We start from the raw sequence: 23,633 nt of genomic DNA on the forward strand, positions 1-23,633 counted from the left end.
AGAATATGGGTTACCTATGTATTAGATTGAGTCTATCACATGGGTTAGCGGATGTTGAAGTCATAGATAGGACTTAATTGTAAGATTTTATGTTTGTCTCTATGGCATTATAACCTCATAGCTTTGGCTATAATTTATCAAAACTTTATGCTCTCTGGTATAAGGGTAGCCTCGGCAAAGTATTGCATCTGATGAGGCTTGTAACGCCATGTGAGCTTGGTAAGTCCCTAAATGGTCTGATGCATCTTTGCTCCCGTTGTAACGGTCCAGATGCGGCAGCTTGAACTTAGAGGGCAAATTGGCCTCAACTACCTTTTTGGTGAACAGCAGGTCTGTCCCATGAAAACTGTTGTTGGCTGTGGCGTGAAATCTATTCAATTGCTGCGTTATATTATCCAGCTTAGCTTGGAACTTAGCTTGGAAGGCATCCATTCTAGCATCTGTTGACTCATCTTTTCCTTTCGTTCCAGGCAGCTTTTTAGGTCCGTTGGATGTCTCAGGTTGAAATTTTGCATCTGATGAGTCTTTCTTCCTATGCTAATTCTTGAAACTCCTTTGCAACAGTAACTCCATTGTTTCTGAAATATGTCCAAGCTGGAACTCCAACTCCAGTTGGCAAGTGCGGCCCAAAGACGAAGGGTGTTGTTGGACTTTCATCAGTTTTAATGTCGCTTGCATCATGTTGGTTGGTGTTTTTTGGTGGTGAGGAAGAAAATTGGTCATGCTGAGGGTATCTTCGGTTTGGCCTTGAGATCTTGTAGCTACCATTTGTGAATTTGTCCTATTTGAACTTTGGATCGTTTAAATGATCCTTGTTCCCACAGACGACACCAACTGTTGAGACAGTTGTCAACCCTGGTAGCAACTTGATTCTAAAGCCTGCTAAGAATAAAAAATTGATCAGTGATGGAAGGCCACAAAGTGGGGGGTGTGGCGGCCGTTGCACCTTTGATGCCGATGTTAGAATTATAGAGAATGAAAGTCTAACAATAGAGTAATGATAATGAAATTAGAGTAGTAGAGATAAAATTCATTGTCCTTGGTATTGTGGTGTGCTGTTCCTTTTATAGATGGAGTTTGAGAGTGAGAGTCCTCACAGGACTCTCAATTGCTTTCCTCAGATACTGGTAACCACCATCGGAAAGTGAGATGTAGTTGTTTTGATAATATATTTTGTTGGAGCTATTTCGGTGGGATTGAGATTAGAATGCAACGTGACTTAGTGGACTGCAGCAAAGAATATCAATAAGCAGCGAATATGTACTTCTAGATCTTGTGAATATCAAGGGATCTAAGAAATCTTCTTCATAAAAGATAGATACTCTCTAGTTTTTGAAGGAAAACAAAGAAGAAACTCAACTCTAAGTAATTCTTATTAAACAAACTCAATAATAATCCAAATTTGCGTTTTTGGAGGCTATAAGCATGTATTTATAGACCCCTAAAACCCTAAACCTAATAAAACATAAAATAAATTCGGTTATTGTAACTATATGGGTCCAATCTGGACGAGACTTATGGCCGTCCAGACGGCCACAACTTAAAACCTAAAATATGACGAAGCTACGGCGCTCGTCCAGACGGGACTTAGAGTCGTCCGAACGGCCACTGACATAAACCCTAAAAAAACAGCAAAATAACATAAGCGTCCAGACTTGTGGCAGACGAGGCTTCAGACAAGGACTCTCATGTTGGGCTCCGTCCAAACGGGCTGCAGACAGGATTGCATATGAGGCATTCCGATCTACATCATTCTCCTCAAGTTGGAGAGAATTCATCCTCAAATTCGGCCGGTTCTTTCCGCGGTCCTTCGAGTATGAAAGATTCCCCTAAAAATAAAAAATAAAAAATAAAATAAAAACTTATCATGTGGTCAGGGGCAAAACTAGAACTTTTAGTTTTGGGGGTAAATTTTTTTAAAAAATTATTGGAGGGGCAAAATTTAATTTTTAAATATCTATTTTTTTTAATAAAAAAAAATATATATTTTTTTGGGGACCACCTTATGGTCCCAAGCCATAGGGTGATTCTGTCAGCTTGTTGATGACCTTCTAATGACTACTCACATCCTGGCCAATTTCCTTTTTTTTTTTTTTTTTTTATCTTTTGTTGAATATGGGAAAATAGTTATAAGGAAGGATCGTTTTCGTTATTAATTCGAAAGAAAGAGAGTAAAGGATCCTAAAACTGAAAAAATAGTGAACTCCCTAACAACAAACCAGAACAGTTTAAAAATACATCCAGGCCACTTAACTCAAAAAGTCATCGATCATGACCTAAAAACAACACTAAAGGGGTGAGTGGAAAGGCTTTTAGTGGGGATATTCATGTAAGGCCAATGACTCCCGCCCATCTTATTTGCAAAAAGAAAACAAAAAAGGACGCCGTTTATTATCAACGACGACAAAGTATCATTGCTAATATGGATTTTAAATAATATTATTATTTTTATACACCATTGAAAAAGTAAAATTTAGTGACTACATACTCGTCTTGAGAATGACACATATTACTGTTAATGCAATTTTTGAAATTCGAATTAGTGATCTTTGCTTTATAAGATGTTGTAACAGTATGATTTCTATTTTAGATACCATATTAGTGACGATTGTTGTATCATAACTAATATATTCCTACCAGTGACGACATGTATATTCCTATCAGTAGAGGACAAAACTAGAGGTGGCAAAATAGGTACCTGACACGACCCGATTACGACCCGCGGATACCCGTTACACGATTAACCTATATCCAGACACGACCCGTTTAGCTAAACGGGTAATCGGGTTTGACACGATTATGACACGAAAATAGCCGGGGTAACCCGACACGACCCGATTACCCTAAACTATAAAATTAAAAAAATAATTAAAAAAAAATTCAAAATTGTAATAATAATACTAATACAATAATACATCAATATAGTCAATGCAAAAAATTGAGTTGCAAGAGATTAAAGGCTTTAATAAAGGATAAGAAAAAAATATATATATTGGAAAGTGACTGTAATTCACAAATTGTACTCCAAAAGAAATTACTAAACTCATAATTTCACATAAAGTTAAAAGTTAAAAGTTAAAACAAGTAAGTTCATTTATTAAAATAGTCCACTTATTATTTAGTCCCACATGTAACAAAAGTGTTAAAAAATCAATTTAAACAATGAAAATCACAGTTTTCTTGTTGGCTTTCTCTTTTGTTGGTAATTATGTATTAACTTATTTTTTCTTGAAGTGGGCTTCCTTGTCCTCAAAGGCTGAAAATGGTAAAGTAAGTCTGAATTTCTTAAAGTCTGTACTTAAAAAAAAAAAAAAAAAAAAAAAAAAAAAAAAAATCCGGGTCTAGCCGCTGGCGGGTCGCAAGGCAAAAAAAACCAAGAGAGAGAGAGAGAGAGAGAAAAAAAAAAAAAGCCTTAAAGTCTGTAAGTATACGTGAGGAGTCCGCAAGGCAGAAAAAAGAAAAAAAAAAATCGGGTCTAGCGGGTCGACCCGCCAGACCCGGAACTATGCGGGTCTGACGGGTCGACCCGCCAGACCCGCACAGTAATCATGTCTAGCAGGTCGACCCGCCAGACACAAAATTTTCGGGTCTTAATCGGGTAGACCCGATTACGACCCGAACCCGATTAGCCCAAACCCAATACCTGTTTTTTCGTATCGTGTTCGTGTCGGATTCGCGAGTCGTGTCAAAATTGCCGGCCCTAGGCAAAACTAGTATTTAGAGCTAAGTAATGCTAGAAGTCACTCTTGTGTCACTTTAAGAATTGTGGATTCAGATTTTTTCCAATCCATTATGAACGGGAGAGCATTCAGTTGATGGCTGGGATTTCTTAAGATTTCTTTTAAGAAATCCTAAGACTACAAATATGACATATGTTCGCGTAATAAAAAAATAATAAATTATTATTTAAATTTAAAAAATTAAAATTAAAATATAAAATATAAATAAATAATGAATTGGGTGGCCACCCCATTTTTGCCCTAGGGTAGCCGGTCACCCCCAAAGGCAAACCCTATAATTTTATTTTTATTTTTTTATCATTTTCATTTTCATTTGGCCCCAACCACCCACAAGGGGCAAGGGCCATGGGTGGCATCGACTACCCATTAAGACAAAAATGGGGTGGCCAGTCACCCCATTATTTTTTTATTATTTTATTAAAAAAAAACTTTAAATAATAACTTATTATTTTTTTTATTATAAAGACATGTGTCATATTTGTGGCCTCTAGCCATTAAGTGTATATTCTCTCCAGTCCATTTTGGACTAGAGAGCATCCGAATCCAAGAATTATGTCACTCTAGGAATGATTTGCCTTTTAAAATTATCATTAGCCATATGATTGATCATTATTGAATTTTGATCAAATAGTAATTTTAAAAGCCATTTTTTTTCATAGAGGGACACAATAAAAACTTTTAGGATTTCTTTTTAGTGTTCAAGGTAAAAAAAAAATAAATAAATAAATAAAAAAAGTAAATTCTAAATTAAAAAAATTATGTTTTAATATTTTTTAAAAGAAAACATGGTGTATTGGAGGCTTGAACGAAACATTTAGTCGTTAGTGTGAAAATGTTGTGGCTAATAGCTTTCCACGATATACCACGCGTGAAAAAAAAAAAAAAAAAAAAATAATAATAATAATAATAATAATAATAATTTAATAGCAACCACATATCAGTGAAAAAGTTACAATTATGGCTAATAGAAAATTGTTTATAGCTAATCTTGTGTTTAATTCGATGGCTAAAAGGACCAATTTCTTGTAGAGAATTTGTGTTCATGTATCTAATCTTTTTTTTATTACTTTTAGATGGATGGTCTCACACGGAAAACAAAGACTACTCGAGTGGCACAAAACCCACTTTTAATTTACTTTAGTGTATGTTTGGAATTACAATTTTCACATATAAAATGTGTTCGATTTGGTGGCTCATATTAATATCAGTAGAAGATCAAGTAGATGGGAGCGGAGTGAACGTCGCACTAGCGACGTTCATGGAGTGGGTGTATTTTGGAGATTTCCTTAATAAGTCCGTACAAGTAAGGTTTAAGGTTTTTTTCTCTCTCTCTCTCTCTCTCTCTCTCTCTCTATATATATATATATATATATATAATATAACTCTGAATCATTAAGAGTAAAAATACAGTAAAAATACAGCTGCCTTTTTGTGGACGTAAACAAATTGTCGAACCACGTAAATCTGTGTGTCAACTCTCTCTCTTAATCTCTTTCTTTTTGATTTTATATTGTTCATTAATTATTGTGCACGGTAACAATAAAATGTGTGATTTAAGTCAAATTACAAAAAATAAATAGTTTAAAAATTCTATTTTTATAAAATTGTGATTTGAAAATGTCAAATTGCAACTAAGGGATTACGTATCAGAGCCGAACTTACCACAATATATATATATATATATATATATATTGTAATTGTAAATATATGATATTAAAAAGGATAAAACAAAATTCAAGAGATCAAATTTTTAAAAAATATTAACACATAATCAAACATTAAACAAACCCATTAAGGAATATATAGTAAATTAATAATGAGTTTTAGCGGAGAGTGGAGTCTGTTAAGTATCGTATCGCATCCTACTATGCTTATCCACTCGAGAATGGCCTAATATTCTGCATTTGGTTAATTCATCTCAACTCCTAATGCAGAATATTAGGTACTACTTTGAGCACGGATGGTTGATGCCAAGGACTTAAATTGGATGCGATCCAATCTTGGTTAAAACTCATTATTAATTAATTAATTAATTATTTGTTGATGGAGCCACTAAATGAGAGTGAAAGGCTAAACAAAAACAACCACTAAATAGTATAATGAGATAAATTCTTGCATTCTTACTTGTTACCTTAAAAGGGCATCCGGAAAGAGAAAAAAAGGCACCACCACTAGCTACCATAGATCAGATTTACCTTTAGTTTTGCTTAAATAAAGAATTGTGAATTATTCATCAAGAGTTTGAAGCACCATCAATCATTCTAATCAATGAACGCAATGCTCATTTGATACCCACATGTTTTTTGGTTTTTTCTTTTTCCCTAATCAATGCAAGAGGGGGCGGGGGGGCCGCGGAGGAGATCATATGATCAATGATAATATAAATTAAGAGAGGGGGGATCATATGATCAACGATAATATAATCTAAGTATTATCATTAGGTTCTTAATTAGGAGTTAGGCCGGACAAATTCGGTCCACTCTTATTTATTATAGAAATATCATATCATATGATATGATTTATAGTTCATAAGTATAATATTATAGCCACATAATGCCATATAAGTATACAAATTAATACTAATACAATATATAATTTATTCTGTACTAATAAAATGTATGTAACAATGGCAGCGTAATTCATATAATCCTAAATGAAATGATTATTATTAGTATTGGAATTATCAATGTGTTTGTTATTATTATTATTTTGAAAAAAGTTTAATCTCATTCATTGATAAACAAGCATAGAGCTCAAACAATACAGAGCAAAGCTCTGAAGCAATCATAACCGAAGCTATGAAGTTACAAGCGTCAAAGATGACGTATTACATTCCAGACTCATACAAAATTCGCTAACCTATGGCTAATTTTCAAATTAAACAGCAGATCTGCGTCAAATAAACTCAAATCAATGCATAGGTAGCTCTTATTCCTCGGCATTGAGGGCAGAGAACCCCAAGTCAAAACTCATCCTCTTCGACCCAAAAGCCAGGATAACGTTCACATCCACAACCCAAAAGTTTGGACCAAAACAACTACCCCGAAGGGCATCAGACGGGCAGATCGAGAGAGAGGATCGAGCATTATTACTAGCAAAAACAAAACTGATACAGGAAAACAAAATAAGATAGAAAGAACAAAAAAGAAAAGAAAAGGAGAGACAGACAAAATTACAAGGAAATAACCAACAGAGAAAAGCGCAATAAAAGGATGACAACAGCTGGAAAGAAGAGTTGATCACGCCCTCACCGGAAACCGAAAATGGAAGGGGGCGTTAGAAGATCATCGCGATGGGGGGCGCGAGAAAAAGGCCTAGCAAAGGATGGTGGGCGGTGGAGCAGGCGTGGAGGAGATCATTCGAGCACTCAAACGGAGGGGGAAGTTTGAGTGAAACCCCATAGCATCACCCACAAAGAGTACCTAAACAAGCAAAAACAAAAAGAAACAAACACAAACTCTAACAAAAAAACAAGAAAATAAGAGAATACAAGAAAATAAAACAAAGAAACAAGAAACCCAAAACAGAAACCACGTCGGGGAGGAAGGTTGCCAAGGGAAAATGGCCGGAATGAGAAAAACCCAGACGGAGCCGAAGAGGACAAGCGGAGGGGCGAGCGATGACGTGGGTTCGACAAGGCCAATAGATCAGGCACAGAATGGTCGATCCAAAAGCCTAAAGCAAAAAAAAGGGATCAAAGGAGGGGGAAGAGGCAGAGAGAAAGGGAAAGAGAAAAATTACACAAAGAGATAGGGGCATTAGGTAAATAGGCTAGCTCGCTAAGAGAAAGAGGGCGATGAAGGGGAGGGGGGAGGCAGAAGAGGGAGAGGGGAGGGGGCCCGGAGGGAGAGTTGCTAGAGATGAAACCCTAGCAAAGAGGGGAGGGGGAAAGACGGATCTTGTATTACTTATAATCACAAATCAAGTATTACCATTAAAATTTATATGGTATGATTATATAATCTTATGAATTATCATTGGAATTTAAATCACATGATCATATGATCTAACATTGTGCCATATGATATGATCATCTAATCATTAGATCATATGGTTATAGGATATAACAATATTGTACCATGTAATCATTATATTATATGAGTATGATCATATGATATAAGTATTGTCATTAGATACTTAGGAATCGTTAGATAATATGATCATATTGTTCCACCAAAGTTGACACAAATACATGATGAAGCAAAATTGGAGACTGAGTTAATTCTGGTGATACTATAATTTAAGGCAATTCGTGTTTGGAAGTGGGCTTGCAATTGAAAAAATAAATCTAAGCCTTAGATTGCTAGTTATACTCTCGCAAGAGATTTTCTTTAGATTACCTTGGCATTCTCCTCGGCAAAAAAGTAACAAACTTACATGATTAATGAGGTCACAAACTCAAACCAACCAACAACCATTTAACAAATGTAATCAATAGCCAAACACTCGAATTCCTATTATATTCATCCCTATAACTTCATCCAAGCCTCCCACTTGCTATTTTTTACTGTACTTCAATAAGATTGATGATACAAACTTTGGGTAGAACTCACCATTAACAATCGGCTTGCAAAGGAAGGGTGCACAATAGCTTATATACACATGGTCAAAATTAGACTTAACCCATGTGGGACACTAAGATCGTAACATACCACCACGCTTCTATCGTCGACGTCTACGGCGGCCCATTCTATCAACATTGACCCGATTGTAGCAATTTCTCTTTTGGCGGCTCCATTCACTTATCAGCAATTTAATTTAGCCCATAGATCACCCACTCCGATCCGTGACTTGAGCCTCTTGACATGGTAACTAGCTTTGATACCAATTGAAATAACTTACCGTCACTTGAGTCCTTTAGCTCTATAATTTCTTTTATATCTTTTTCTCTTGCATCTGCGTACACTTATAAATGAAATAGCGTAATATAATTTTATTCCCTTGCATTGTTGGGTCGCCACTAATTGTAGTTTATAAGAGATGACTTTCATTTGTCGACCCTAATAATTAGTGTTTTTTTTTTTTTTTTTAGTAGTTTCATATATAGGTTTGTTGATCTTTTAATAATATATATTTATATATTTATCTATGACTATTTCCATATCTTTTTTTTTTCTGAATTATAATTTGCTCTTATATATATATATATATATATATATATATATATATATATATTCTAACCAATGTCTAGATCTCTGTATTTTTTTTTTTTTTTAATAGAGTATTTTGGTAATTTTGTCACTCCTTAGTTAAGATTTAACAGAAAAATTTAAAGGATAAGTGACATTATAAAAAATTAAAAATTTAATACATTAAATTGAAAGTTTTTAAACTTTGAGAGAGTAATTAAAAAAGTTAAAAAGAATTAAATAAAGTTAAAAAAAAAAAAAATGATATGAAGGTAAAGACGGTAAATATCGAGAGGGAAAGACAAGTAGTATACGGGGCACTACTGTACGTCAACTTACAAAACCTGTGGACGGTGGTGTGAACCGTGTGACTTTAATTTTTCTATTTGGTGGTGTGAAGTTTGAAAGGTCAAGACTCAAGAGATTAACAACTAGAAAAGAGAAATAGTTATATATTGTTACACGTCACATGACTTTTTGGTAAATTGCGTCATGTTTGCATCTCCATTATCTGGATCTTTTAAAATTATTCTACATGTAACGTATCACAAGTATAGTCCCCCTAATTCTATATTAATTAGCTAATTAAGGCATGATAATATAATATGGTATGCAAAGGATATTGAGGACCAGGTTACAATTTTCAAATTAATTTGCCTCATTGGTAGGATTTGCCGATTTGGGATAACCGTACAGCCGTGGACAAACTTTTTGCGACCAAATTTGCATATATATATATATATATAGACTATAGTTTCCATGGAGGATGGTTAGGATGGAATATAATCTTTATGTTATATTAATAAATATATAATAAATATAGTATTACTGCAAGATGACCCATCAATTGACTGAAAGTTCAGAGCATACTAGACATTTTCTATTGATCATAATGCAGCCGGCCCTTTCACTCTTTAATTGTATGAATTTATGCAATTAGACGACTCCGGTCACATTCCAGCTCAGACAGAAATCTTGTGTGCTGTACATTAATTAATTGCCCACTTTAAAACGGGAGACTGGCCTAAGAAAACACGGATTCAGATCTTATGGAATTCTTAAGAAAATTTCAGTTTCAGAAACTTTAAATTCAAGTTATTTATTTTCCCCTAAGATTTATTATCTTGTTGCGTGTCCCACTATTAATAAAATAATAAAATAATGATGATTATTAATATCATTAAAAATTTATTATTATTTTATTAGTAGTAAAATACGTGGATAATGACTCTTAGATAAAAATGAATGATCTGGATCTAAAATTTCAGAAACTAAAATTTCCCTAAAAAGTTTAGGGGATCTAGATCCAGAAAACACTCCTTTTAGCTGCCTCCATTTTTGTGATTTTTTTTTGTTGACATGTTTGCACAAGAGGGGAGAGAGTGATTCGAACTAATGATCTCCGTTTGATTAGGCGTGGTCCCAACTGAGCTACCTCTTGGAGACCATTTTTGTGATTTTAAATTGTTTAATATTGCATCATTATTGTTAAAAAAAAATGTTAAATATGTAATGAGAGTCCATTCTATTAGGATGTGGTGTAAAACTTTTTTTTACAACACCAAATATAATGAAGATAAAAACACTGTATCTTTAATTCAAATAAATCTCATAGACTTTTTCATTCGTTTTAAACCAATACCCACCACCCACCACCAAACTACCACCCACCTTCAAACCCTAAACACCGGAGTCTTCAAGACCAAACAAGGCGGCGGCACTCATGCTTTTATCGATGAGTATTTTTTGATGAGGTATTTTGCCCATAGAAGGAAAATTATTTGGTGTGAAGTTGAGGCCTTCTGCTTCTTATTATTTCGTAATGTTTCAAGTTAAAGTGTCTAGAAGGTGCAAAATACTGAGTTTACACTATGTCCTGATTGAGATTATACTTATATATAAATATATTTTTTAAAATTAAAAGTTAAAAAGGAATTGTATATGCATAGCATTATTCTAATTCTAATTGTTATACATGGGAGGAGAGGAGATATTAGTCTGAAAATTTTCGAATAAGACTCAAAAATCCAATTTACAAGAAAATCCAAAGAAAAAAAAAAAAAAAGAATCGAAAATAATATTCCAGTAAGCGCTCCAATGATATTGTTTGTAGACGGCGGTCAGACCTTTAGACGAACTGAACAAAGAAAATTGACGAGGAAAAGAACACGAGCACAGGTTGCAGCCATGGACTGTGGACCCTCGCGGGTCTTTTAAAAACCCATTGGGCTCTGCGTCTTCTTCACCTCCAACAACAAAGCCGGGCACTGAAGACTCAAGGACGCACGGCTCTTCAGTTTCCCGTTGCTTTTCCGGCCATCCCGCCGGCAATGTAAACCTCTCTTCTCTGTTTCATCAAATCTGCTTGCCCCATTTACTTTTTTTGTTTCTCAAATCATTTTCCTTTTGTGTGCGAGCAAGCTCTTTGTGTGCATGGCGGTGTCACATGGTATATTCTGTTGTTGAGTTCCGGGTTTGTGGGATTCTGTTCTTTAATCCGAGAACGTGAAAATTAGTAGGAAAAAGATTGACGTGTTTGGTTGTCAGGAAAATGTTTGAGAAGAAATGAAACGTTTTTTTGCTTCTTTTTGTTGTTGTTGCGAGAAGCGTGGCAACTGGCAAGAGAACTCTACTGAGCGTAATAGAACTAGCTCTCTCTCTTGGTATTTTGTTGAGTTTTTTATGTTTTGGAAAGCAGAGTTACAGAAGATGAAAAAGAAAGGGAAAAAAAAAAAAACTCTTGTTTTTGTCTTCTCCTTTCCTCTCTTCTACCAAACGGACCATTATGGATCTTGTACGCATTATAAGAAAATAAAAAATTCCTGTCAAATTACTTGGAGGAGTGAAAGAGTGATTTGTTTTAAAATTTTTAATGCACCAGGAAAAAAAATCTTTGCTTGATATAGCTTTTGAATGCGATTGTTCCTTTTTTTTTTTTTGTTCTTATCAAATTGTACATGTAATTTTAATTTGTAAAGCTGTTTCGTGTTGTTCTCGATTTGATTAGCTTGATTTTTTATTTATTTTTATATATTTTGCTTGTATTTTCAACTTTGCTGCAAAGTTTCTGATGTTTATATTTCTATTTATTGTCAATTCAAAACCAGAAATTTTCTCAATTCTAGATACTTACAGTCATAATCTTTTAGAACTTTTGAGTTGTTGTCTCTTCGGTTTCTGTTTTTAATCTATTTTTTTGAGGGACCATATGTTTTGCAGTCATTTCCTCTGTTTCTTCACAACCTCTGCTATTTTCTTTCTTTTCTTGGTCAATTATTTCTCAAGTTTTCTAATTTTCTTACATTTAACATTTCCTCATTTGTTTGATGCGTATTCAAATTTCAAAAGCTCTATCAACATTTTTTTTGTCTTCAATGTTTAATTGTGGGAATTTTTCAGAAAATGGAGAACTTCAAAGCTCCTTTCAAGGGAATTGCAAATGATTTCAGAGGAAGAGCTCAGTGTTACAAGCAAGATTGGATTGGAGGGCATCTTTCAGGAATCGGGTAAAAACTCTTATGCCCATTATACATATACAGTTGGGAATGCATTATATTGTCACAAAGCTTTGCTTTTTTTTTTTTTTTTTTTTTTTTAAATTCAATGTTCTTTTCATTTGTAATAGGATATTAGCTCCAACCACCTATATCTTCTTTGCTTCTGCTCTTCCTGTCATTGCCTTCGGCGAGCAACTAAGCAGAGATACAGGTTAGTCATCTGTTCTTTAGTGCTCTATTCATAGTATAAAGGAAAAGATTAACTGACATATTAAGCTTTTTTATTATTTTCATTTTACTTTCTTATCCATTAGTTTCTTGGCGACCAAAATGAAGCTTCAATGAAAAATTTGGAGCTATCCTCAGTTTCTTTATGAATTTGAAAGTAATGTAAATATTCCTTTTATTTAGATGGAAGTTTGAGCGCCGTGGAAACTTTAGCCTCTACTGCTATTTGCGGTATCATACACGCAATTTTCGGCGGACAACCACTTCTGATATTGGGAGTTGCAGAACCAACTGTTATTATGTACACCTATTTGTACAACTTTGCTAAAGGAAGGCCGGATTTGGGACGTGAACTCTTCTTGGCTTGGGCTGGATGGTAAGAGGAATTGACCTTTCTGCTGTTTCTAAATTGTGCTATTTGATTTTGATATTTGTGATATAACTTCTGCAGGGTTTGCGTTTGGACAGCTCTCTTGCTGTTTCTTCTTGCAATATTCAATGCTTGCACTGTTATCAATAAATTTACGAGGATTGCAGGTGAACTTTTTGGCATGTTGATTGCGGTTCTCTTTATTCAAGAGGCCATCAAGGTAACTTCAGTCAAGAAAATCAATGAATTTGAGGATTGTAAGTTGTAATACAGCATTTTGAGAAATGTAAATGGTGACAGGGAATAGTCAGTGAGTTTGAAATTCCCAAAGCTGAGGACCTGAAGTTAGAGAAGTATCAATTTCAGTGGCTTTATACAAATGGATTACTTGGGATCATATTCACTTTCGGCCTTCTCTTCACTGCTTTGAAGAGCAGAAAGGCAAGGTCTTGGTGGTATGGCACAGGTTTGTCAAGTGAAATTCGAGCTCTTCGCAGTTACTAGAATAGGTTGCGTGTTGATTCTGAAACTTGTTCCTTGCTTCCACAGGATGGTTTAGAAGTTTTGTTGCAGACTATGGAGTTCCTTTAATGGTTTTAGTGTGGACAGCACTGTCATTCAGTGTCCCAAGCAAAGTTCCATCTGGTGTTCCCAGAAGGCTCTATAGCCCTCTCGCTTGGGAATCTACCTCTGTACATCATTGGTCTGTTGTAAAGGTAAACTATTTCCTGTCAATAGTTCTAACAAATTTGGCATACCCTCCAACGAGTTGCAAGATAGGTGTGTGTTTCTCTCTGTGTATGTGTTCAAAATATACTGATGCATATTTGCTATAGGACATGGGAAAGGTTTCTCCGGCATACATCTTCGGAGCCTTTATTCCTGCTGTGATGATTGCGGGGCTTTACTTCTTTGACCACAGTGTTGCTTCGCAGCTGGCGCAGCAAAAGGAGTTCAATCTTAAGAAGCCTTCTGCTTATCATTATGATATCATGTTGCTGGGATTTATGGTATGTATGATGTATCACTACCAATTTGTGTTGCTGGTCATTTTCTTTTCACATTTTATTAAGACTTTAGCTCTATATTTGAAATATATGGTCCCAGACACTGCTTTGCGGATTGATTGGGCTACCTCCTTCAAATGGTGTCCTGCCACAGTCCCCAATGCACACTAAGAGCCTTGCCGTTCTCAAGAGGCAGGTGGGTTTATAGACAATCATAGGACTTTTTCATGATGTAGATGGTAATTGAGCTGGTATATGTAGACAATTAATTCACTGGATCCATGGGTTGCAGTTGATGCGAAGGAAGATGGTGGAGAGTGCCAAGGAAAGTATAAAGCAGAAGGCTAGCAACTCTGAAATCTATGGAAAGATGCAAGCTGTGTTCATAGAAATGGATGGCAGTCCAGTCGTATGTCCTCTGTTTTACCAATAAAATAAAATATATGTTTTCATGGAATCCCTCCTTTAACAGTGTTGTTTCACCCACTTATGCATTTCTCTATATCTTTTTAACTTCCTGAATTCTGAATCGCTTGTGTTGCAGACTACTTCAGTTGTTAAAGAGCTGGAAGACTTGAAGGAAGCAGTAATGAAAGGTGAAAATAAAGAGGAAAATGCAAAGGAAACATTCGAACCCGAGAAGCACATTGATGCTTACCTGCCTGTTCGAGTTAACGAGCAAAGAGTGAGCAATCTCTTACAGTCACTCCTTGTGGCACTATCAGTTTATGCTGTGCCTGCAATAAAGAAGATACCTACTTCAGTTCTTTGGGGATACTTTGCTTACATGGCTATTGACAGTCTTCCTGGGAACCAGTTCTGGGAAAGGATGCTACTTCTCTTCATAACACCTGGCCGGCGTTACAAGTAAGTCAATACTTCTTTTCAAGTAGCACGATTGTAAAACACAGTTTAGTCAATTTTGCTTTAGATGCATCCCGTAGGCCGTAACTGTGTGAAATTCGGAACAATGTAGCTATTGTTTTCAGTATTTGAATACACACAGAAAGGATTTATTTCTCTAGAAGGATATGGAGTTGTTCAATAACATGAAGGAACTTAAAAAGGGAACAGACTCAAATTCTGATGATTTGTCGTCCTAATTGAACAAAATTAACATTCTGGTATTCAAGGGTGTTCTAAAAGGCTCCAAAGAAAATAGTACTTCCATCATTTAGCTGCCAATTATTTAACAAGTCCTCCTGTGGCTGTGTGGTATATTGAATTCCTAATATTCCCCTGCTGGAGATTACCCTTTATCTTCATGACAAAATTGTATAAATATTGGTTGCCAACTATTTTACTAATACACTGTTATGCTGTGATGGATGTCTTATGGCAGGGTCTTGGAAAGGGTTCATGCTTCCTTTGTGGATTTAGTACCCTTTAAATACATAGCCACATTTACAATCTTCCAATTTGTATATTTGCTGGCCTGTTTTGGCATTACTTGGATTCCTATCGCCGGAATCTTGTTCCCGCTGCCGTTCTTCATTCTCATAAGCATAAGACAGCATATTCTTCCCAAGCTGTTTGCATCACGTCATTTGCAGGAACTGGATGCTGCTGAATATGAGGAAGTCACTGGTGCCCCAAGAGCTTCCATGAGCGTATCTTTCAACGTATGTTTCACCCGTTGCTCATTGTTGACGATGTTCTGTTTCATTAACCTGAAAAGCTCTTCTTAATATACTATTTCAGGAAAGGGAAGCCCCACATCTTGAAAATGGTGAAGGTGGAGTGGAAATGTGTGATGCTGAGATATTAGATGAGCTGACAACAAGCAGAGGGGAGTTGAAAGTTAGAAATGTAAGCTTTAGTGAAGAGAAATGCGGCCAGGTAAAGCTATTTATTGCTTTTATATCTCTCTTTTGGCATTACCATGAAATTATTTCATGATGCACATGAATGCATTCTCACATGGGATTTGAATATTGTACATATTTGACTGCAAAAATCACTGATATATATTGTGTTCTTTCAGGTTTATCCGGAGGATGTCCAATCAGAGTGAGATGCTTTCGATTGCCATGAAAATGGGAAAAAGTTGATGATGACGATAGTGAAACTACAAACTACTTCAATCCTTAGTTTTCGGATTTGAAGAAAATCATTATTAATTTCATAGAGAGAGAGAGAGAGGCTGCTAAGTGAGAAATTATGTCGAAAATTGAAAATTCTTGGGGGTTCAATGAGCTGCAGCCCGTCCATCTGTACATTGAAAAACTAGTATGTAAAGGACGAAGCGTCCTATAGGCAAATAATCAGCATTCATAGTGTGTTATTTGGTTATCCCCACTTTCATTAGAGAATTCAAATCATTTTCTGCAGCTAGTACTGTTAGCATTGATGGTGATGATGCAATTGATCGTACGGTCAACCTTGAACGACAGACGTCTACAAGAGAGAGCGAGAAAAGTAGGAAACTTGACAGGAGATCTCGGCGGGAAATATTTCTAATGCTTAACAAGGATGACAGGCGGGTTTCTTTTTTGAAAACGAGAGCTAGAAGAGAGTGCAATACGAATGGTAATGTGTATGTACTTGAATAGGTTGCATGTCCCATTTTCTGTGAAATTGCCTGCAAACGGTCGGGTGTTCTCTATTGATAGGGTACAACCTTGACAAGGCGTGGTATCAAATTTATGTGTCCTAGCGAGGTATGCCTTTGGCCAAGTGTCGTCTACTAATGTTGTATCGTCATGGTAGATTGTGGTGCTGAATTACTTGCATGCTGTTAAGCTGCAACCGTTATCAGGGTGTTGTGCCGGATTGTGTGCTCACAGGTAGGCTAAGGACATCGCTCAGTGAACTACAATTAGAACATTGCAAATAAACAAAGGAAAAAAAAAAAAAAAAGCGCACACACACAAAACGACGATTATCTTTGATAAATTTTAACCAGGACAACGCCTAGGGGAATTTGCATGGTTGATTCTCCAATGTCTTTTTTTTTTTTTTTTTTGGGTTAAGAAATTTTTTGGTACCTTGGTTTTAATGTTTTTTATTTTTTCTCTTTAGGTTTAAAAAGACAAATCTAGTACCTCAAATTTTGGAAAAGACCGAATTACCACCTCTAATTTAAAAAATTCTATGGGGGTGGCCGGCTCCCTGGCCACCACCAGTTTGACCTTAGGGGTGATTGAGCCACCCCCAAGGCTGGTCTTGAGGGAGGGTGGTTCGGCCATCCCTAATGGCCAAAAAGGGGGTGGCCGAAACCACCCTAATGGCCCGAGCCACCCCTAGACCGGCCTTGGGGGTGGCTGAGCCACTCCTAAGGTCAAACTGGGGGTAGCCGGCCATCCCTAAGGTCAAATTGGGGTTGGGTGATGGTTAAGCCACCCCTATAGATTTTTTCAAACTGGAGGTGTGATTTGGTCTTTTCCAAAATCTAAGGTACTAGTTTTGTCATATTTTAAAACCTAGGAAAAAAAATTAAAAACGTCAAAACCCAAGTACCAAAAAAGCTATTAACCCTTTTTTTTTTTTTTTTTTTTTTCATTTCCTTTTCTTGATTTTGGAATATCAAAATATTAATGGGCATGTTTGTTTTCGAAGAGTGCATCCAAAAGGAAGCTATGGTCCCCTCATTTTGATAACCACTGACTTGTTTGTTTATCAGGGTATCTGATGATAATTAATGTAGCAGTCAAGAATATATATATATATATATATATATATATATATATATATATATATATATATGTTGATTTCCCAGGTCAACGTCTCTCCTTGTTTTTTCCTTTTGTGTGTGTGTGTGTGTGCAAGTAGTCCACAAATCGTTCTCCGCTCCATATCTCTCTTCGTTCATTAATTTTTCAACCACACAAATTTATGTACTACTTGCACACACACACACACAAAAGGAAATAAAAGGAGAGACGTAGACCTGGGAAATCCACATACATATATATATATATATATATATATATATATATATATATATAACGATAATAGAAGGCCACACAAACCGAAAGTACCTTTCTCTTTCTTGAATCCCTGTTGTTGTATGGATTATTGACGGAAAACCACACGGTTACGGTGATTGTTTGGGTGAAATAATTCTCCACTTCGAATACGAGAATATCACAAAAGCTTCTTTCTGGCCATTCAGGGCGGGAGAATATTCCACAATTTGCTATATAATGATAAGATTTCAAATAAACTCTAATTCAAATTTTAAGGAATCTAATCCTAATAAGTCAACTTGATTTATCTCATTCTAATCTCATCCCTTTCAATTATACCTTACATTTTTTTTGCAATCACAATATAAGATTATTGTTAGGGGTGTTCATGTGGTTTTTATTAACCGCTAAACGCTAACCGCTTTTTTAATATATATATATATATATATATATATATAGAAGACCAAATGGTGATGGAAGTAGAATTGAATATGTTTATGTTTGTATTCCTTGTTTCGGATATCTACTCTAAGGCTTTTTAACAACTGGGTTTTCCTTGATTTTCATATTTGTATTACTTTGGGTTAAAAATTTGACCATCCTAACTATTTTTTTATATTTTATTTTATTTTGTTTATTTTGTTTTATTATTATTATTATTTTATGCCGATAGCATTTGGGTTTTTTTAGGTACCCTTTACATTTTTTTTTATATGGGCTCATTTTGGAGCAAGCTCAATGTGATCTATCGCAACCTATATGTTTGTTAAATAGTACATATTTTGATGCCAAAAAAGCACATAAAAGGCCAAAAAGAGCAAAATAAGCCCAAAACTAAAAATTGGATCAAAAGGCAAAAAATTTAAAGTGAACCCAAAAAAAGCTTAATTCTCAAATTCGACAAAAAAAAAAAAAGCCTAAGAAAAGCCCAAAAAAGCGGTTAGTAAAAAAAGTGATTAGCCGGATGCAGTTAACCGCTAACCGCCTAGCGGTTAGTAAAATGTAATGCTTAAGCGGTTGGGATTAGCGGTTTTAGCCACTAATCGCTAACCGCAACCTCATGTTCACCCCTAATTATTAAATACGTGAACAAAATCTAACTATGATAGTTTGGAATTCAATATAATCTGTGATTAGTTGCCTACAAAGAATTTTTTTTTCTCATTATCCTAAAAGAGTAGTTGCCTTAAAAAATAAAATAAATAAAAAATAAAATAAAATAAAATAATAAATAAATAAAAAACACAGGTGTGGGTATTCGAGTAATTTGGCTTTTAATGAGAACTGTCTCAACCGTCATGGGCTTGGATTATCACTATTGGGCTCATAGGCTTCCTTTCCATAGCGTCTCTATGGATGTTGCCCAATGAATAAGTAGTGCAGAATCTTTGAAATTAAAAATGCAGTCCATATTTTCTAAAAATAATTCTCTATGGCTTTAAATCAAGTTTGAGCCAATCTGAAAGCATATTACACTACTTGAATTTTCGATATAGATGTAGATTGAAAATTTGTAGTTACTATTCATACATCACTATACATCACTATTCGCGCATGGATAGTTAGATGTGAATAGTAAGTTACTATTTATATGTCATTATTTGAGCATGAATAGTATTTTACTATTCACACATCATTATTGGCATGTGAATAATGACGTGTAAATAGTAAAACGTCTCAAAATTTGAAAATATTCATGCCCAAGGTTTGCTTTTAAAACAATCACCTATACTCAAAAACTTCAAAAAAATTCACTTTCACCTTCACATAAAACTTTTTTAAAAAACATAAAATAAAATAAAAAACACTGCAAAACCCGCAGCCACACCTAGTGAAGGGGTCGCCCGAGGGCCACCCCATAAGTCCCTGGGGTGGTGTGTGATTTTTTTTGTTTTAGAAGGTGACGTGCATTGTTCACACGTCACCTTCTAAAAGGTGCCGTTTTGTACAAAATGTAGTCATTTAATGCCATTTTTACTGTTCAAACGACATTACTTCAAAGATAATAACTTCTATAGGGTTTTGACACAAACCAAGGTCTTTATGCCCTCCAATAAGAAGTCGACACATCAGTGTGAAACACTATAACAAAAATATGGTGTTCCACCTAATCTTTTTTTAAGAATACCTAAAACAAAACACCTTCTAGAATAAACATTTTCATATTTTTCTCTAAAATCACCCCAGCCACCAACCTGCCACCGGAGACGACGTCGGGTATGCTAATTTTGCTCTCATTTTTCCTGAAAAGGAATATTAAAGGTTGATTATCACTAAGAATGAACTCACACCCAAATTTATTTATTTATTTATTTATTTTTCCATTATTTATTCACATTGTATTGGCAAAAAGGAAAGGGAAGGGAAGGGAGAATGAAACAAAAAAGAAAGAAAAAAAAAAATTAGAAACATGAGCTGATCATATGCATATTCACAAATCTCTCCGGCACACGTTTCTCTCGCCCTCCTTTCCTATCTTCTCTTTTTCTTGCCCAAAACTACAAGAGAAATTAATATATTAATATAGTTCTTTCTTCTTCTTATTTTGGTTATAGGAATATCTTCGGCAAATAACACAGCTTTGCGCATAAAAATCCCCCTACTGATCGGAAAAATTAATCATAACTCCAATCTCCGATTTTCTCTATCGTCGCCGGCGTTGTCTTCTGCGGTGTCTCCAGCTGTAGGTTGGTGGCTGGGGTGGTTTTGGAGAAAAATATGAAAAGGTTATTCTAGAAGGTGTTTTATTTTAAGTATTCTAGAAAAAAGATTAATTGGAACACCATATTTTTCTTATAGTGTTCTAGGCTGATGTGTCACCTTTTTATTAGAGTGCGCAAAGGCCTTGGTTTGTGCCAAGACCCCATAGAAGTTATTCTGTACTTCAAATTTCAGTCTATGCACTTTTTGTCATTTTGAAAAAGTCACTATTTGAATATCACTAGCTTAATAATGACCTTTTTTTGGGCAAAAAATGTTATTATTAATGAGTCATTAATTGTGAAAATTTTTGTAGTAGGAGAGAGGAGATTCGAACTAGTAACTTCCGTTTCATGAGACATAATTTTCAGCTGTTTAAGTTATCCCTTAAAGACATCCCTTGAAGACAACAACTAAATTTCTTAAGAGTACTAGTATAATCAAAATCTTATACTATGCATGAACCTATGTAAAATATGAAATGTTATAAACAAAGTGACAACCTTCTGTTTAATGACACTCTAAAAGTCCTCCATTCAAGCTCTCATATATAGGGAAGCCAATCACTCGAGGTTTTTCTGCCTATTTTCTAATTTTTCTTAATAATTATTTGGGTGCACAAAATATTTAGTACATTGGCCTCTTCTTCTACATTGATCTGGAGCCCGGCCCCAAAGGGCATGGCCTTGAGAATGAATATTGCATCATGCTTTTCCTTTGACCTGAGGAACCGTGACTTGTCACTCTAAGATTAAACTAAGGGTTTGCTCAGGATTTCATTATAAAGCTTAAAAAACATTTTTAATATTTAAAAAGTTAAGTCAAATAAAAGTTGGCATATTTGGTAAGAAATTTTCAAAATACTTTTTTAACTTTTTTACTTTAAAAATGGTTAAAATGTACTTTTGCCAAAATTTTAAAATAAAACTTTTGCTAAAAATTATTTTTTTAACTTAAAAATTTTATTTCTCAAATGCAATCCTAAATATGCTCTAACCCTAATCGTACTTAAAAAGACACTTTAGCCCATTTAATTTATGAGGTGGCTTTTTTAAAAATAGTCAAACAAAAAATTATATCGTCAAATGAACACCATTAAAAAGTGCACGAAAAGATCATAAAAGTGGGCCCAATTCATGAAAAAAGCATCGAAAAAGCGTAGGTACCTAAAAGAAAAGCCCACGAAATAGACCCCTCAACAGCCAACACGCAATTCCAAACCCTCCACGTGTGCTCCCTTATCCACTTCTCCGCCTCTCAGATCGCCTACGCTGCTTTTCCATGTAAACTCATTCTGATGTGCGGTCTATAATTGTACCTAGTACCCAAAACTACCCTTTGGCTTCAAATTAAATCCTTTTAGGTCCCAGCAATCTACATACAACGCTTGAAAATCAAAGACCTGAATGGACGCTCAGTGATCTTAACCGCACTGGATAAAATCCCTCAACCACCACCACCTGCTATTTCAAGTCTTTCCATTTATCGGTTCTGCATTTCGGTCTCCCCAATGGCTTCCGCTCTCTCTTCTTTCCGACCAGGAATGGTCCGGGCCTCCGCTTCCTCCTCTAACAAACCCGACCCAAATCGCCGGAAACCCGTCTCGGCCAACTGGTGGGCACCGCTCTTCGGCTGGTCCACGGATCCGGACTACATTGACCCATCTGGAACCGAGCCACGCGGCTCAGATCCGGAGCCCGAATCGGGACGTCCCAGGTCCAGATTCACGCTCGGATGCTTCACCGAAGAGAAGGCGAAGCAGCTCCGAAGGAAGATGGTGGAGAACTCTGCGTTTCATGATATAATGTACCACTCGTCCATCGCGTCTCGGCTCGCCTCCGATATTTCGGAGTGGTCGGAGAAGTAGGTCCGGTAAGTCTCCCTCCTACGGTTTGGGTCAAGATCCTTGGTTCCCTGGCTTGCAATTCGTCGAAATGATAAGTACGAGATTTTTTTTTTTTTGGAACATTGATATATGTGTTTGGAGATGAGGTACAAAGACAATGGTGTTTGCGTGTACTTTTGATTTGGGACGTTGGATCGTTTATTAGCGGTGATTTTTGTTTGATTTAGTAAATGTTGGCTTAACAAATTCAGGAAAAGAAAAGGGATATTGAACTTGATAATATGATCGACTTTGATTTTGCCCAAAGTGGTATGAGAGTTGGGTTATAGAATCCGATCTAGCATTAGGAGTTGGTCAACCAGTTGTTTAGAAAATGTTCTTTACCCTCTTGTAGTATTTATAATTGTTGATTTCATAGTAATTTTACAAACCAACCAACTTTTAACAGGTGATATTGAGTCGTTTAGATTAACTCCCAAGTTTAGTGTTTCAGGAGGACGAGTAATATAAAAGAAATTTATATATTGTGATTAAAGTAAAGGATTTACTATTTTCTTTTTCATTGCTTGGTTAGTAAACAGGAAGGGAAACGAAATGAAAAATGGAAGAAAATAGTTCAAAATTTCCTCTCAAAGCCCACCAAATATATATATTTTTTCATTGGTAATTACAGATGCACCACCTCATTGATTTTGTGTGAGAGAGAAAAAGCCGTTTGAATTAGAACTTATTGGTAATGGCAACTCACTAGAGTTTTCTTTACGAATGAGTGTGATTTGGAGAAAAAGTTGGTGGTAAGTTGTAAACGATTTCTGTTCTTTTTTTCTTTTTAATCTTCTCTACTTGATCAAACAATGAAAAATAATGGTATTTCCTATCCCTTTGTTTATTTTCAGCCACTGAAAGTAAACTGAACGGTTTTTTTGTTTTTGAACATTTACAAAATACGAAGGGTGAGGAGAAGAAGATGGAATGGTAAGAAAGATGAGATATTATTGCAAGAATGTACAAGGTTCTTACCAAACTTGCTTCGCAATGACCTACCAGCAATCTTTTATAAAAGAAAATGTTAGGTATTCTTTTGGTATGTTAGGTATTCTTTTGGTGTTATTTTAATTTTAGGTGAATATTATTTTTTTTAGGTGTATTATTTTTTAAAAGCTAAGCAAGAGAAATAAGTGCAATTTTTTTTAAAAAAAAATAAATAA

General features: G+C 35.4%; 2 protein-coding genes across 2 annotated transcripts; both read left to right on the forward strand.

Annotated features, from left to right (window-relative positions):
• The first annotated feature begins 11,134 nt into the window (after positions 1–11,134).
• Positions 11,135–16,519, forward strand: BOR4 (HCO3- transporter family). The gene is made up of 14 exons (XM_059601762.2): positions 11,135–11,201; positions 12,269–12,375; positions 12,495–12,577; positions 12,778–12,970; positions 13,046–13,184; positions 13,265–13,430; positions 13,514–13,680; positions 13,801–13,974; positions 14,072–14,167; positions 14,264–14,380; positions 14,516–14,838; positions 15,314–15,593; positions 15,673–15,810; positions 15,956–16,519. The coding sequence occupies exons 2-14, from the start codon at positions 12,272–12,274 to the stop codon at positions 15,983–15,985; spliced, it is 2,010 nt and encodes a 669-aa protein (XP_059457745.2). The 5' UTR covers positions 11,135–11,201; positions 12,269–12,271; the 3' UTR covers positions 15,986–16,519.
• Positions 16,520–22,081: 5,562 nt separating this feature from the next.
• LOC132188445 (uncharacterized) lies at positions 22,082–22,774 on the forward strand. The gene has a single exon (XM_059602892.2). It carries the CDS (start codon positions 22,090–22,092, stop codon positions 22,444–22,446), a length of 357 nt encoding a protein of 118 aa, XP_059458875.2. The 5' UTR covers positions 22,082–22,089; the 3' UTR covers positions 22,447–22,774.
• The last annotated feature ends 859 nt before the right edge of the window (positions 22,775–23,633 follow it).

Source organism: Corylus avellana, chromosome 6, assembly GCF_965113065.1.
Source record: "Corylus avellana chromosome 6, dhCorAvel1.hap1.2, whole genome shotgun sequence".
Classification (NCBI taxonomy): domain Eukaryota; kingdom Viridiplantae; phylum Streptophyta; class Magnoliopsida; order Fagales; family Betulaceae; genus Corylus; species Corylus avellana.

Bases quoted from the DNA above. Each gene is read 5' to 3' on its own strand.
- BOR4 (XM_059601762.2), top strand. From the start codon at position 12,272: ATGGAGAACTTCAAAGCTCCTTTCAAGGGAATTGCAAATGATTTCAGA. The intron at 14,168-14,263 runs GTGGGTTTATAG...CATGGGTTGCAG, and splicing joins TTGCCGTTCTCAAGAGGCAG to TTGATGCGAAGGAAGATGGT. The intron at 14,381-14,515 runs GTATGTCCTCTG...CTTGTGTTGCAG, and splicing joins AAATGGATGGCAGTCCAGTC to ACTACTTCAGTTGTTAAAGA.
- LOC132188445 (XM_059602892.2), top strand. From the start codon at position 22,090: ATGGCTTCCGCTCTCTCTTCTTTCCGACCAGGAATGGTCCGGGCCTCC.